The sequence below is a fragment of the Sus scrofa genome, chromosome 7, assembly GCF_054392235.1.
Source record: "Sus scrofa isolate SSC_HxYL_T2T_F1_AM1 chromosome 7, Sscrofa_HxYL_maternal_Yorkshire_Landrace_v2.0, whole genome shotgun sequence".
NCBI lineage: Eukaryota > Metazoa > Chordata > Mammalia > Artiodactyla > Suidae > Sus > Sus scrofa.
This window is the reverse complement of record NC_139389.1, coordinates 83067530-83082785: the sequence shown is the minus strand read 5'-3', so window position 1 is coordinate 83082785 and position 15256 is coordinate 83067530. Positions and strand designations below refer to the sequence as shown.

At 42.7% G+C, this 15256-nt stretch overlaps 1 protein-coding gene across 11 annotated transcripts in view; it reads right to left on the bottom strand.

Annotated features, from left to right (window-relative positions):
- Positions 1-7377: 7377 nt before the first annotated feature.
- Positions 7378-15256, bottom strand: part of STXBP6 (syntaxin binding protein 6) — a 256417-nt gene continuing 248538 nt past the window's right edge. For 10 of the 11 annotated variants that reach the window (XM_084966582.1, XM_005666218.4, XM_005666215.3 and 7 more), the window contains one exon: positions 7378-10386. In XM_084966582.1, coding sequence (XP_084822708.1) covers positions 10363-10386 — 24 coding nt within the window. In that variant the 3' untranslated portion in view covers positions 7378-10362. 11 annotated transcript variants of the gene reach the window in all.

The window sequence follows — 15256 nt, the reverse complement described above, 5'->3', positions numbered from 1 at the left end:
GTGGATCAAGGGCTCCGGAAGAGGGGCCCTCATTAAGCAGGCATTGAGGTATTAAAGTTGGGAGTGCAGGAGATGCAGCAGAACTTAGATCAGGAGGTGGGAGAAGTGAGATTATTTTAAATAGAGCAGTCCTGATCTTAGCAAAGTAGGAAATTAGATCATTCACCAGAAACAAGGGATTTGCCAAAAGTGACTTGGGGAGAATGGTTACAGGCTAGAACAGATGCTGTGCCAAGTTGCCTGAGAATCCTCTGAGATGTAACATCAGGCAGGGTTCAGGCAGAAAAAAGAAACCATGCCAGTATTGGGACAGGCAGAATTTAACATAAATAATTGTTAATTAGTTAAAAGTAGTTAACTGCTAAGGGGTCCAAACGCAGCAGGTGCAGTGTTGGCAGAGTCCAGCTCCAGCATCATAAAGCAGAGTCAAAGAGTGTGGATTCGGAACTGAGAGACAGTTAACTGATAACTGGCGGAAATGAGTAAATGGTTGCCCAGTACAGTAGTTAAATAATTGTATAGCTTAGAAAAGCATTATTTCTTCTTTCCTTTCCAAATTCAGAATCCCAGAGAATGGGAAGGTACTAGAGTCAAGGAAAGTGCATCACCGCAGAAGGAGGATGGGAGCAGTGGAAATACCTGACAGTATCAAATGTAAAATGGGAACATAAAAAGCAAAGTGTTTTTATTTTCTTTGTTTTGGGAGAATTAACTGACCCCTGATAACTACTGTCTTCCTGCCAGAGCTAGAGCAACTTACTGTAAATCAGCTGCTCTGATGAGGGCGCGCTAAGAAAGAGCGATCTGAGTTTTAATAGAGCGTGGGGTGGTTGCGAGAGGCTTGTGGTTGAAGAGCAGCAGAACATGAACCTGGGGGTGGGGCTGAATTAGGGAGGCAGGTACAAGCGATTTGAATCTTGATAAATGTCGACAATTTGCCTTCAAAATATGATCTCAGTGTACACTCTGATTCAATAATACTTGATTTTCAAGTGTTAGCAAGTCTCTGAACGCCACCTTTTAAAAATTTTGTGTTTCTCTAACTGTGACCAAGGCTAACATCTTTTCATATGTTTAGCTATTTGGACTTTTTTTCTCTGTGAATTCCTCTCACTAGTCCTGCCTGGGGGTTGTAAGTGGAGGACAGGTTCCTTTATGTAATAAGAGTGTGCTGAGTGCCTGGTAGGTAAATCTTAGGTCCTGATGCAACTTGGTGAACTAAATAGACATGGTTCCTGACCTCTCTGAACTAGGTGTGGGCGAGATAGTGAAGAAGAAAACGAATGTATAAATATAGATCTCCATCAGTTCTATGAAAGGAAAGAAGGGATGCTGTGAGTGGGAAAAGATAGAGGATCTCCTTTAGATGCAGTGGTCAAGGAAGGTTTTTCTGAGGGAGACATTTAAATGGAGGTTTGGTGGATGAGAGATAATTGGCCACGAAGGGAGTTGTGGAAAGGAATATTCTTGGCATTAGAGCACATGAAGGTTTTCAGATGCAAAAGAATATGGCATGTTTGGAGAAGTGAAAGATGGCCAGGCCAGTGAAAGCATAGTGAGTAATAGGTGGGCTTTATTCTTGGTCCTGACTGAATTCAGGGGGATACATCTCTGCAGGTCTAAGCAGATCTGAGCACTGTATTCAAGGCTTCCTTTCTTAGATTAAAAACTCTACATTGAAATCTTAGGCCAGTGTGTGTTTACTTGTGGAATTAAGGCTCCGAAGCTGATACCTGCTGATAGGCAAGGCTACTGTTGGATCATTCCTCACAGAGAAAATCGATTTGAATGGCTTCTGAAAGAAGAGTCAGTGCTTTCCCCTAATTGCCCCTTCCTGTCACTCATACACTGTAAGGATGGTATTTGGTAGCATTAACTGCTGTCCTTCCTGTGGGAACATCAGCCTCCTTTTGCCTTTCATCAATCTCATACACCTTGGGGAGGAGGAACTGAGCAGGCAGAAAACTGAACAGGGACCCGAAGGACACCTGATGGGAGTCTGTGGGGTTGACTGTGGTTTACACTCCTTTGTCCCTTATGGGGTCCTCAAGCTCTCTTATCTAATGTAACTGATCAGTGGCATGTGCATGAGGGAAGCTGTGTGTATGTGGGGTGAGGGGGGGGGGACACACAGTGGAGAATTTGGTGGAGCCCAGAGGAACAAAAGCATGAGTAGGTGGCTTAGACCAGCTCAGCATTAGGCTTAGAAGGAGACAGTTATGCCCATGTCCAGCCCTTTATTCTACTGTTTTTAAAGGGAAAGCAAGGCCAGATGAGGCACCCCCAAAGCGGAGTACACAGCTGGCTGCCCTGGTCTGCCCTAGTCAGGATAATAGTGCTGCTCTCGGGGAGTGGAGCTGAGGCATGTCTAGCCTTTCCTGTGTCTGAAGAAATGTCCTCAGATCTCATCCTTTAATCAGTATCCTGTCTCTAGAATGACTAAGTGTCATTGCTTTCACCTTTACTCACTGAATTCTTAAGACTTTGGCCATTTCTGTGGCCCTCTCCATGTCAATCTTTTATCAGGACCCTCAGACACAGTAAGGACATGAATATGCCTCCATCCATTCCCTGTACATGAGGAGAATATGTCTGACCTTCCTGACTGGTTTCTGAAATATTTGTCTTCAGTGAGTCTTCAGGTGGGTGGAGACCAATTTCTATACCAGGATATCTGAGTGAGTTGTGTCCAGGTGACCTGCCTAGGACAGTGCTCTCCCTGAGCCTCTGTCATGCTCTGAATCCTTTCCCTCAGGGTTGCCTCTAAGCCCAGCTGTCCCCTCCCCTGAGTAGTTTGGGTCTGTCTCTTACTCCTCCTTTTGTTCTACTTTCCAGATGGCAAGTAGCCTCCAGCTGTCTGTGGGGAATCCTTTTTCTTGGGAAAGAGGAAAGAGGAGTGATGATACCGTCTAGTACTGCAAGGATGCACCTGTAGAAGAAAGTGACATGGTATATAAAGGAACCCCTTAGGGTGGGAACAGTTGAAGATCAAGGTTTTAGTGGGTAGCCCACACTTCTTTAGCACTTTGTATTTCCCAGAGCTCTCTGGCGTGCCACACATTGCACTTTGCTCACTAGGACTCTGACGCAGACAGGGTGTTTTTTCCTTTGAAACATGAAGAACCAGATGCAGAAAAATTATATAATTTGCCTTAGAACAAAAAGCTAATGACAAAGCTAGGAGGCCCTCTGCTAGGAAAGGTTTTTATAAAGAAATTTGTATGGCTTGCAGTTTGTTAATTATGTATAGTGCAGTTTTTTTAGAAAAGTAGAGTTTAGGATTTGAGGTGGAATAGATCCACTGTTAAAACTAGCCTGATCCTTCTTTCCTGGACAGTCCTTTACAAGTGACCTATTTCCTAAATCATGTTGGGTTTACTTGGACATCATAAATAAAAGCACCCTAAGGACTATGGGAAAACAGTATGCTGACATCATAGTTTTTTCTGGGGCCTTCTTCTTTTAGCTAAATGTCTGAAGATGTTTCCAGAAAAGAAATGCCATGTATATGTAGGCCAAACTTGAACTTCTTTTAAAGAGTGTGAATTACTGCCCAAAGGACACATCAGATCATCTCCCAGACCATAAAATCACTCATTTTCATTCCTGCAGTTGATGCTGCAGACACTAAAGCCAATTTATCTTAGTCCTCTTTCTTGCGAATTTAGTCTTTTTGGAAATTTCATCCAGAAAATGGACACCCTTGGGTGCCTATAGGCTGGAGGCCTCTCCTTTATCCCAGGACTCGGACATATGAAGTATCAAGGGATCTATTTCCATAGATCATAAAAATGTGCCCAAGTGGCCTGGAATGTCTGTCCACGTGATCTGCACCAACATAGATTTAAGGCAAACATGTGCATTGTTCTAGCCAGCACGGTCTGGCAGCATTGTAAGCCTGCAGAGTCTGCTACTTTACTTTAGATCCATCACAAAGAATAGCCCACAGCTGAGCTCACAGATGTAGAGCCTTATGTGCCAAGCATGGGGCTAGAGGCTTTACGTTCATTATTTTATTTGATCCTTATGATAACTGGTAAAATAGCCACTTCCATTTTAAAGGTAAGAAAGCAGGCACAGAATGAGTCAATTACTTGCCCAAGTCTTCCCACCTGATAAGCCAGAACTCCAAGCAGGGCAAGACTACAGGGCAATGCTGCCTCCAATAAACCACCATGTCCACCCCAGTTAAAGATGTGTTTTATTTCTCCTCGGGTATGGGGTGGGACACCATTCATTCATTCTTCCACAGTTTCTTTCTGTCCAAATGTTGAGGCTATTTCAGTATTGGAAAGTTTCAGAGCATTGTAAATGTATCCACCAGTATTGGTCACTGATTCTAGATCTAAGAAAACTCCTTGAAGACGGCCACTGTACTATGAATAAAAAAGCATGTTTGATAGTAGGAATCAGATTTTCTTTCCTGGGGCAGTAAAAGAAAGGATTGATTTTAAGAAAAGCTTACAGAAAGATTCAGGTTTCAGTTACCAAGGATGTGGTATTAAACAGCATTTGGTGCACATGGTCAAAGCTATAACAGGAATTTTCTTCAGAGTCTTGAATCATTGAAGCCATGTTTTTGATCTCAGGGTAAAGCTGAGAATTCATGGGATCATTTTCCTTCTTTCTCTGTCATCTGACGAATAATCAGTGTGGCAAAGCAATTGGGATATTATGCAATAGGACAGAGGCTGGTATCTTTATTTTTTCTTTTTAAGGCTGCACCTGTGGCATATGGACGTTCCTGGGCTAGGCGTTGAATTGGAACTGCAGCTGCAGGCCTGTGTCACAGCAACATGGATCCAAGCCCCATCTTTGACCTATGCCACAGCTTGTGGCAATGTTGGATCCTTAACCCATTGAGCAAGGCCAGGGATTGAATCAACATCTTCATTGACACTATGTCAGGTTCTTAACCCTCTGAGTGTTTTTTTTTTTTTTTTTTTTTTTTTTCTTTTAAAGGCTGGTGTGTTATGTTGACAAGTGACACCTGGCACTTGCAGGAATGGTGATTTCTGTCTAGCTTCCGGCAAATCTAGGTATGAATGTCTGATGGGGCCAGGCCCCATTAAAACAGGCATCATTGAGCTGGTTGAGCACATAAAGACAGGAAAAAAAATGTATGTTCTATAAAACCATCTCCACTTCATCCAAGAGAATCAATAGCATTTAAAATGTCTAGTGGACAAAATGTGAGTACAGTACACCTCAGCAGTCAACCCAGAATCTCTTAGGTCTGTCTACTGATTCCTATGGGGCTGAAGGAAGCAAGCAAGGTGGCTTTGTCCCACCAGCCTTTATCCAGTAAGTAACCAATGGGATGGACTGCTGAAGCAGCCCCCCAACCGAAGGCCTGAAATGCCCAGGACCATGACTCATCAGCAGAAAGAATAAAATGTGGCAGAAAATGTTAGGGGTGGGAGGGGGCTGGGAAGTGAAAATACGATTCAGGAAATCCTGAGGCTCTAGATGAAGCTCAAGGGAGAACATATAATAGGGGTCAGTGCAGAAGGTTACACTCTAGCAGTCATCAAGCTTAAATGCACATTATGTTTAATTTCCTTGAAGCTTTAATCTGCTGCTTTAAGTCTAGTGAGTATCTGGGGAAGCCAGATGCCCCACCATCCAGGCCCAATGGAACTATTTTCTTTGTAAAAGACAAGGTGACCTGGGGCACCAAGAAGGCAAATTTGGGAATAATGTGTGCCTTTTCCAAAAGGTCCCCAAGTAACTGTGACATGCAGCTTGGGTGGAGAAACTGCCCCAAGCCAATATAAACCAGCACTGTAGTACAGGTAAACCTTAAAGAGGGATGATCTTAAAGCAGAATTAAGAAAGGCTGAAAAGCGAGGAGAAGCGCATGGAGGGGAGAAAGGTGAGTGGGAAGATGTATAAATAAAGATCAATTTTGTATCATATTGGCTCTGGCTCCATGAAGTCATTTTAGGTATATGCAATTTCTGGATTTTCAAAAAGCAAAGCACAAGGAAATCCATCTTTTGCACCATCTTGTTAAAAGAGGGCTGTTAGCACACTCATGTTTAGAGAAAAAGAGATCTGCCTTGTGGGTGGGATGTGTTCTTTTTCCATATCTCAAGCCTTTATATTTCTCATGCGCTGATCATGGCCCACCTGAGGCACTGAGGGTTTCATTGACCCCTGGAAATACTATCTCCTGCCTATCCATGTGCAGATGGGCAAGACGAGGTCACTAAGGGAGTTCAGGGGAATCCAGGAGTGGAGGTCAGCCTTCTTGATGCAGTTGTGTGCATGGATGTGCATGCATATGTCCAGCTACCACTCAGGTTTGCCCATGCCAGGGGAAGAGGCACACAGAACAGATAATCAGGAAACAACACGGAAACTTTTGCATTTGTTTGAAGTTTATTTCTGGTATTTTTTTCCTTCCTCTTCTCTACCTCATTTTGCCCTCAGTCTGCCTCCCCTCCCCCTAAACAACAGAGAATAACTTTACAGTTGGTTCCCCACGTTTGGTTGGTTGAATGCAGATTCAACCAACTGTGGATCTTGTAGTAGAGAAGCATGCATCTATTGAAAAAAACCTTGGGCAGTTCAAGCCTATGTTTTTCTTAGGCAGATTCTAATTGACAGCAAGGAGGAAAGGCATCAATGATTTAAAAAAAGTACTTGTATTAATTTTCCCATAAAATCTGAGTTGGTTGTGGTATAATTGCTAACAAAAATTATATTAAGAAAAAATAATCTTTGCAAGTCAGTAGGTTTATAATTAGTTCATAAGAACAATGCTTTAAAATACCTAATTAACTCTTAAAGGCCAGGTCCTCATCCAATCAAACCATCTCTCTATCCTTTCTTCTCTGGAAAGTGGAGGTGGTAGCCTCTTGCTTTCACCTGCAGTCCTCCCAGGAAATATTTCAGAGTGCTGCCTGCTTTACTGAGTGTCTGGGCTAACCCAGGCTGTTCTGCTACAGCCATCACCCAAGTCACTTCTCTTGAGAACAAATGGGGCAATGCAATAAGTTGCATTTGCTCTTCCGTAAAAATAAATCAGCCTAATTTGATCAAGTCTTCTTTCCACTTTAAAAGGACATGAAAGTAGTCTGCTGAAGGAGGGCATATGTGGTAATAAGTACTTGAGTTGAGCACATCACTAATATCAGCAGAAAGGTAACTATTAATCAGCTCAACTGCTTTACCCATGAGAAAAAAATACCCTTAACTCTTGCTAGATAGAAACTTATTGTCTAAATTAAGGTTAGTTAGCTCTTCAGTCTTTTTTTTTACATTTCAAGTTCTCCTGTAGGCGTAAAGATCTTCCCATTAGCATCAAAAGTGTGATGATGCCTGCTTACCAGGTAGTGTTTTACAGATTTCACAAATAACAGAGAAATGAGCTTTCATCACAGAGTTAAAATATTTAATGACAAAATTAGAGTTTGCTGTAATAGTGAATCACAGAGCAGGTGTTACTTGTCTCTGAAAGGAAGAAAAATTATATTTGACATCTTAGAGAACTTCTGAAGAATTAATAACTGTATAACAACATCAGCATTGTTACAGTTCTAAAGATTAAAAGCAAAATCTCTCTTTAGTATCCTTTATTGAGGGCATTCTGTAAATATTTTTACATAAATGCACAACCTTTGTTAGCCACAAAAGTAGTATTAAGACATTTCACTGTAATTTTAAATCTAACACATAATCTTTAATTTTTTCAGAGCTTAAAAAAAGTTAACTACTCATCTTGTTACATTTTACAAATACATTCTTTAATATGAAATGTTAACCCGAATCACTGTCTACTTCCTGTACACAGGTATCTAATAGTACTAGTGAAGAATACTACAGCTACAGTTCAGGAAGAAGTGAGAACACTGGGAAGTCTCTTTTCCTTATGAATTGTCAATACAACATAAGAGATCCTTCACAGAAATAGTCTTTCCAAAGCTCAAGAGTGAAGTGTGGAAGTGAAACAAAGTGAAATTAAATGTTTTTAAGCAAGCCACTGAATTGGTCCCAAATGAATTGGTCCCAAATAATGTGAGTCATTTCAGCAATTTTCTCTAGGTTAGATTGCAGTAATATTTTGTATTGTGACATCTACAAAAGATAGCAAAGAACCTCACGTGTGTCAGCACAGGGCTCACGCCTCTGTAAGAAGTCTGGAGGAACTGGGGTTGCTGTTTGGTTTCTCTGCTGGGTAGAGGCCTAGGTGGGACTGGGTCACAGGGAGGTCAAAGGCATGACCATAGCCTGGACCAGAACAATAGAGGAAGCTAATAAATATGCAGATAGGCTTTCTTCTAATCCAGGCTCTTTCTAAAAAGACCTAAGTCTAAAAGGATAAACAGGGAGTGAGCAAAGAGGGCAAGATGTGGAATACTTAATATATGAAGAGTAACTATCACAATTCTACCAGGGAGGAAAAATCTCAAATTTCACAGTATGCTTATGACCCTACCCTTTGCTACTTTAGAAGCAGCTTCACAAACACTGTTGTTATATAGTTGGCAACAAATTTTATTTTTGAGTTTGGCTGATTGTCAGGGGGGTTTTAGATTTACCCTTTTAATTATTTATACCAAATATCTATCTCTGAAACTAGAATCCAATTTGGGAAGATGAATATCTCTGTGTGTGTGCGTGCACATTTTCTGAACCTACTTGGTGTGATATTTTCAGCTTTTCTTGGAAATTATAAATAAATGCTTCTGATGGTACTCACCAGCTATCAAGTCCCTTGCTTCTTTAAACTTTTGAAGAACTGAAAGAAAAGTGCAAGTATTCTAATAAACTTACATAGTTTACCTTATAAACTTTATAGTTTTCTTGAAATGGATCATCTCTCTAAGAGGATTTAGAAATTTATCTATGGCAAATCCCATCTCCCTTTTGACATGTACAGACTAAGATCATTTTTTTCACTCCCCAACAGTCTAATTTTCCTTATCCTTGGGAATGCTTTATCAGGAGAATTTAAGCTATTTAAATCAGCATAAATAATCCCAGAGTCATCATAGGCTGCTATGTAATAGGCTCAATGGGCGGGACGGAATTAAAGGGGTCCTAAAGATTCAGGCAGCTTAAAAATCAATGCATCAAAGCGGGAGGCTGAGAATGTATCTGGGATGTCAGGCTTGCCTCCTGGTTTCAGGAAGACAAAGCATAGCTTTTATATTTAGCATATTAACCCTCTAAGAAACCAGACTCCTAGACTGAATATACAGGCCTGTGCCGAGTAATACAAAATCAGGAGGTGTGTAAAGCAATTTCATTCAATCTGACTGCAATGTAAAGGTTTCATTGACTGTGCTCTTTTATGTCAGAACAGGCAAGTTTCAATTGCCATGAAATGCAGTTTGTCAAGAAACTCACACTTTAAATTACATTAAATAAATAGCAATAACAGCATCAAAACCTCCAAGAATCAGATACCAAGAAACTGAAGGCCATTTCCCAAGGACATCATGAGGGTGTCTCTAATAAAACAGGCATGGCTTTGTAAAAATAAAAGGAAAAAGATTTTAGATGTGTGGTATCTTTTCACATTATCATTTATACAGACCTTATCTGAACAAATCAATTCTTGATAAAAATCCAAGCACTTTTCAAGACCAGCTACCATAATTTGGGGGCAATGACAAACATTTGTGAATGCACAAAGGTTTTTAAATAGGCCTTTAATCTCAATTTATTATCCTTCATATGATTATTCTAAATAATCAGCCTGGAAATAGGTAGTGGGAGTATTTAAACTGTAGTTCAGAACATAGATTTCTATCTGTGATTCACATTTGTTTATTTGAATGCTGGTGATGGCTCATGCAAACGATCACTGCATAAAAAGCAAAATCCAAGACTGCTGTTTCCCTTGATAATACAGATTTATGTCTCAGGATATAGAATCTTAACCTTCAGATTAAGAGTAGCTAGGAGACTGAGTGAAACCAATCACTGCTTGACTTTTATTTCCAACCAGGAACAATAACATCTGATGTCACCACATTAAAATGTCTTCCTGCTTAATATCAGGGGAAAAAATACATGTTGCCAGTTTATACATAGCTCAGTAAATCATTTGGTCCGAATTTCATATTCAAACTACCAAAAAAAAAAAAAAAAACCAAACCTAAAATAAAACACACACAGACAATGGAAAAAAATGAAGTTGATGCTATGCAGCATTTCTTAGCAGGATTATGAAGGAAATGTATAAACACAATATTTTTTCTTTCATATTAACATCTGAAAAGGAAAAAAAACCTAAATGTCCATATTTTGGAAAAAAAAAAAAAAAAGCAAGCGGAGGTCTGAAATTCTTGTAAAAACTGCTGAACAAACTTCAACTTCTCTTAAGAGGTCACCAGGAGAGGCAGTTTCTCAACATTTGTGCTTCATGGCAAGCTAAGGAGACAAAGAGACAAAAGTAGGATGTTAGCGGAAGCAGAGAGAGTTGACTGGCTGCCCCTTCCCCGCATCCATGCTGAGAAGCTGCCCCGAGATTCTACTTGCCGTGGCAGATCATCATCACCATTCACACTGGCACCTAGGAAATGTGCAGCATCTCCCCAAACAGTCCACCAGGCACTGCATGTGTTACTCCTTCTCGCAGTGATGTTGGTGTGTGTGTGCCCAAGGGGGGATGCCAATGTGAAGTTCCTTCGGTGGCATGGAAGGCTACTGAAGGCAAAGTATAAGAATGAGTGAGCTACCCCAGAAATAAAGGCCTTGGGGCTCCCAGGTTACTAGTTATCCAGGAAGACCAACACTCCTCAAAGTATTTACTGATATAAAGTATTAAGAATCACCAACTGTAGAGAAACAATCTGCAATAATCCACGTAATATCCTGGAGATTCAGTGAAGTCCAAAGCACTTGACAATTAGACTGTGTTATGGACCAGGGTTGAACAATAGACCAAATTCAGACCTTGATTTACTGCTCCCACTGGTATTTGAAAAATGTGGTTTATTGAAATGTTAGATCTTTATAAATGGGAACACCAAATACCACTGTATCATTCAATAGCTTCCCAAGCCTAGCTGGAGCCCATGACGATATATTAAAGGAAATGTATGCAGGTGCAAAACAAAAAATTAAATCTGACATTGTCTTCCTCAGCCAGATCCAGATCCTTTCCAAGGAGCCCGTACACTGATGTGAAGCATAGGCGGGGCTGAAGCTGAATTGTGATTCCTCATAGGTCCAGAATCTGACATTAGGGATTAATCCCTGAAGTTGGAGCTGGACTGACTGGGGGTAGTTGTGTCGCTAAATTAATCTCTTTGGGAATCCTCAGCTGAAAGAGCTCTGGGGGTCTCTGCCTGGTAAAGCCACCCTAAGCAAAGATTCCCATGGACCTTCTGCCTTGCTGATGGCAGCAGCCCGTCAACTGTCAGATGGTGTTTGTGAAACCCTGAGTGTGCCCAGGATGCTGGGCTAAGTGCTGTGGGTTTTTGCCAAGAAGGATGGAGGGGACTACAGCTCCTAACCTCGAAGAGTTTGTGGTCCAGGAAACATAGTGGAAGGAAATGGCTGAGCCAGGGCTCTCCCTCATATCTGTCCCTTCCCCAGCCACACTGAGCTCCTCCACTGTATGGCCTCCACTTCTTGATCTGTCTCTAGTTTTTATACATTATTTAGCAACATGGATCATTCAGATCAACACAGAGCTGTTAAGTGTTGTGCATAATGAATAGCAACTGTAAATATTTGATTGGTACTGCTGTCCTGTTATTCACTGAGCTGTTAACCTTCAGCTAATGGGCTTGTGCCAATTTACCCACAGTCATTAATCCTCAGCAGCAATTGTGCTGCTGCTTACACCAGGCCTTGGTTACCACTCCCATGCAGGTAGGACTGGTGCTGAGGGGAGCCCCAGCTGGGCGAGGCAGTGCCAGCTCAGCTTCGCAGAGAGAGATAGGGCTGGATTGGACATTTTGTAGGAAATGGCGTCATTTGCATGCTACCTAGTTTTGTTTTTCCTTAATTTCCTGGGAGTTAGAAGCTTTAAAATATGGAAGGGAGTGTGCTATTGCTTCACCGCTGCACATTTGCTGTATGACATTGAGCTCTACAGTCACAGCTGCTCTGTGCCTCAGTTTCCTCATGTCTGTAAATATCATCTCCAACTCAAATGCTAATGGATTAAATGTCAGCACTTCTACAGAAGAGAAGTAGATTTTCTTTCTGCTCTATTTTGTTAATATCTCTTAAAAAGCTTTCAGAGTTATGTAAATATAACTCCATCTCAACAACAACAGAAAAAATTATTACTCATACTGAGGTTATTCTTTAAGAGGCCTTGACTCTTGAGGTGTCCCTCCTTGCTCAGAGACCCACGGGGAGCAGATGATGGTAGTAGGGACAGAGACAGCCATTCCCTGCCAGTAAGGGAAATGCCACTTACCACTCTCTCCCCAACAAATTCGGGCTTGTGAAAAACAGGGCAGATCACTGTTCTCTTCTGTGGGAAATGTCATTAGAGGGTGCTTAGGTATGGGTATCCCCTCACTCCTTGCTGAGTCACCAGCCGAGGTGGGCGTCAAAGCACTGTACATACTGCAACGTTGTGCTTTTTGAAGCAAAGGAGAGTAAGCAGGCCTGCTCTGGCTGAACTGGACTTTGCTGAGGTCTGAGACTGTGCCAAGTTCACAGCTCAGGAAGGAACCACGCTTCCCCAAGCCACGATGAACGGAACTGGGGGAGAGGGGAGGCAGAAGCATTTCTATTGGCTCTGCAGGAGACAAGTACTCCATATCTTGATGGCAGGGTCCTACAAAGGTGATCCACTCACTAATGTACCTGGGTCACTGCAGGAGTCCTGGGAAAAGCGAGAGAGCCAGAGATCCTCTTCTATTGCAATCTAGAAGGTATACCCTACTCTCCAGCTGAGGCTGTGTTCCCTCGTTCAACCAGGAAGCCCAGAGGAACTGTCACCCTGAACTGTCAGGGCTCTAAGATGTGCACTGTGTCTCAGTTTCTAAACACAGCCCACTCTTACTGAGTCAGCCCAGCCACGACTGCGGGGGAGGAAGGCCTGGGTCCATCTCTGAACTCTCTCCTTTCCTCACCAGCAGGCCTGGCGGGGGCTCAGCCAGTGGACATCTTGCTGGTCAGCCTATACCAGTGGGACAAATCAGGAGTCCTAGTCCCTGGGAAAATAGCCACACCTTATCTAAAGAGGTCAGCCTCCTCATTAGGAATACTGCCAGTGCTGGTGATTCATAAACACACACCCCAGTTTTAGAAAACGGCAAGTCTGGTTATAATAGTGTCTCTCTCACACTCCCGCAAACACACTAACAGACACCAGCAGCCCCTCCCCCCACCCTTCCAACACCCACAGGAGAGGAAATCAAAGTAAGTAGAGACTGCCCTACCTTGTCCATCTCTGCTGAAATAGGTGCCTGGCTGCCACCACTCCTCCCAGTGGTCAAAGCCAGAGGCCCCTGTGCCTTTGGGGACCTAATCCGTTTCTGCTCTGACAGGTCCTGTTTTCAAGGGCTGCTCTGTGCTTAGAAAGTGTCAGCATTCAGCAGGAGGCCCTCCCACCCCACATGGGAGAGCACAAAATCTTCACTGTCAGTCCCTCCCCATCTCTGTGCTAGGATCCTTGGTCACATTTCTCCACCCTCCTACAGAGCTCATCGCGTAATGGATTAGGGAAGGCTCAGCAGATACCACTTTTATGGAAATAATTACAACTCATAGTGAGATATGTACCAGGCATTGTGATAACCGATTTATAGGTTTGAATGCATTCAGTTCTCTCAATACCCTAGAAGAAAGGTACTATTAGCCCTATTTTCCTGATAAGGAAACTGAGGCTTAGAGACATCGAGCCCTTGTCTAAGGTCACTGAGGTGGTAAGTCAGACACCAGATGTTAACTCCCAAACCATACTGCCTTCCCAACTCCCTAGCAAACTTGGCTACAGTATCAGGGAAACAGGGTGACCAGGGCCAAGAATTCTGGCCATCTGGTTAGGTTATCCAACCCAGTGTTTGTATGACCTCCTCTGAGGTAGACACTGACATGGATGACCTCCAGGTATTGTCTACTCATTAGGAAGAGTGATTTCACAGACTTCCTTGGTAACCCGATTCATGATTTAATCATTAACCTAAACTCTTGTTTTAGCAGAATGTTATCAGACACTCAACACATGTTGAGTGTTCTGTATGACAAGACACGAAAGGGAACTGCCTGCATTATCGCCCTCCCCAGACTTGAAGACAATTAAAAAAATTAATCCCCTTTAGCCTTCTTTTCTCCAAATCAACACTTGAAATGTTTCCCCAGACTTCCACTGCCCATCCCCCTTTGAATCACTACAGTTGCTGTTGCTGTAAATGAAGCTGGGTGGGAATTCTAGCATCTTCACTCCATCAGTTTCTATATCACGAAGGCTGCGGAAAGGATAAGGGAAATTGTAATCCTGAGCTCACTCCCTCTGAAGCAACTGCTGCAAGCGAGGCTCTGGCCCCCAGCAGGACTGCCTGCTTTCTTAGCTAGGTCTGAATTCCAAATGGGCCCCCAAGGCAGCAGTTCAGTAAAACACTGCCACGATAGGGGGCTGATGGCAAAACAAGACAGGGTTTCTTCAAAGGGGAGGCAGGAAGGGAAGGCAAGATGTGTCTACTCAGATCTGGATCTACAGTTGGGCCTGGGCTTGAGCCTCAGACAAAGGCCAGCCCAGCTCAGCTGGGGAGATTTTTCCCATTACTTTTCAAGTTGTCCATTCTTGTTTCCTCAGCAGAAGCAGAGTTTTCTGTTAAAGCAAATTAATTTCTTCCCCAAAGGTCACCTAAAAAGCATATCTTGAAAGGCCAGATCATGAGTCTCACGGCCAACAATTATCAGAAGTTGTTTCTGGAAACCTAAATTTGAATCACTAGCCAGAAAAGAAATGCTTTTTGATCTGAAGCACAAGAACAGTAATAAATCCTCTTTATCACCTGACCGACAAGGCCTCTCTTTTCCTTTGGTTTGTGACTGCCTTAGATAGCTGGCTTCCAATAAAAACTCCCCCTTCCCTTTCTGAAAGGCACTTTTTCAGTGAGTGTGTGAATGTGTGTGTGTGCACCTGGGGTGTGTGGCAAACACCATTCTCTGGACCCAGAGGCACATGGGAATCCTGCAGGCATCGCCGTGTGTCAAGGCAGCCTTAGAGATCCATGGCCCATCCAAAGAGGAAACTTGCCCAGAAGTACCCTGGGACTGGAGTTTGCTTTTCATATGGTAAAGGGATAACACAGGATGCTAGGCTCAG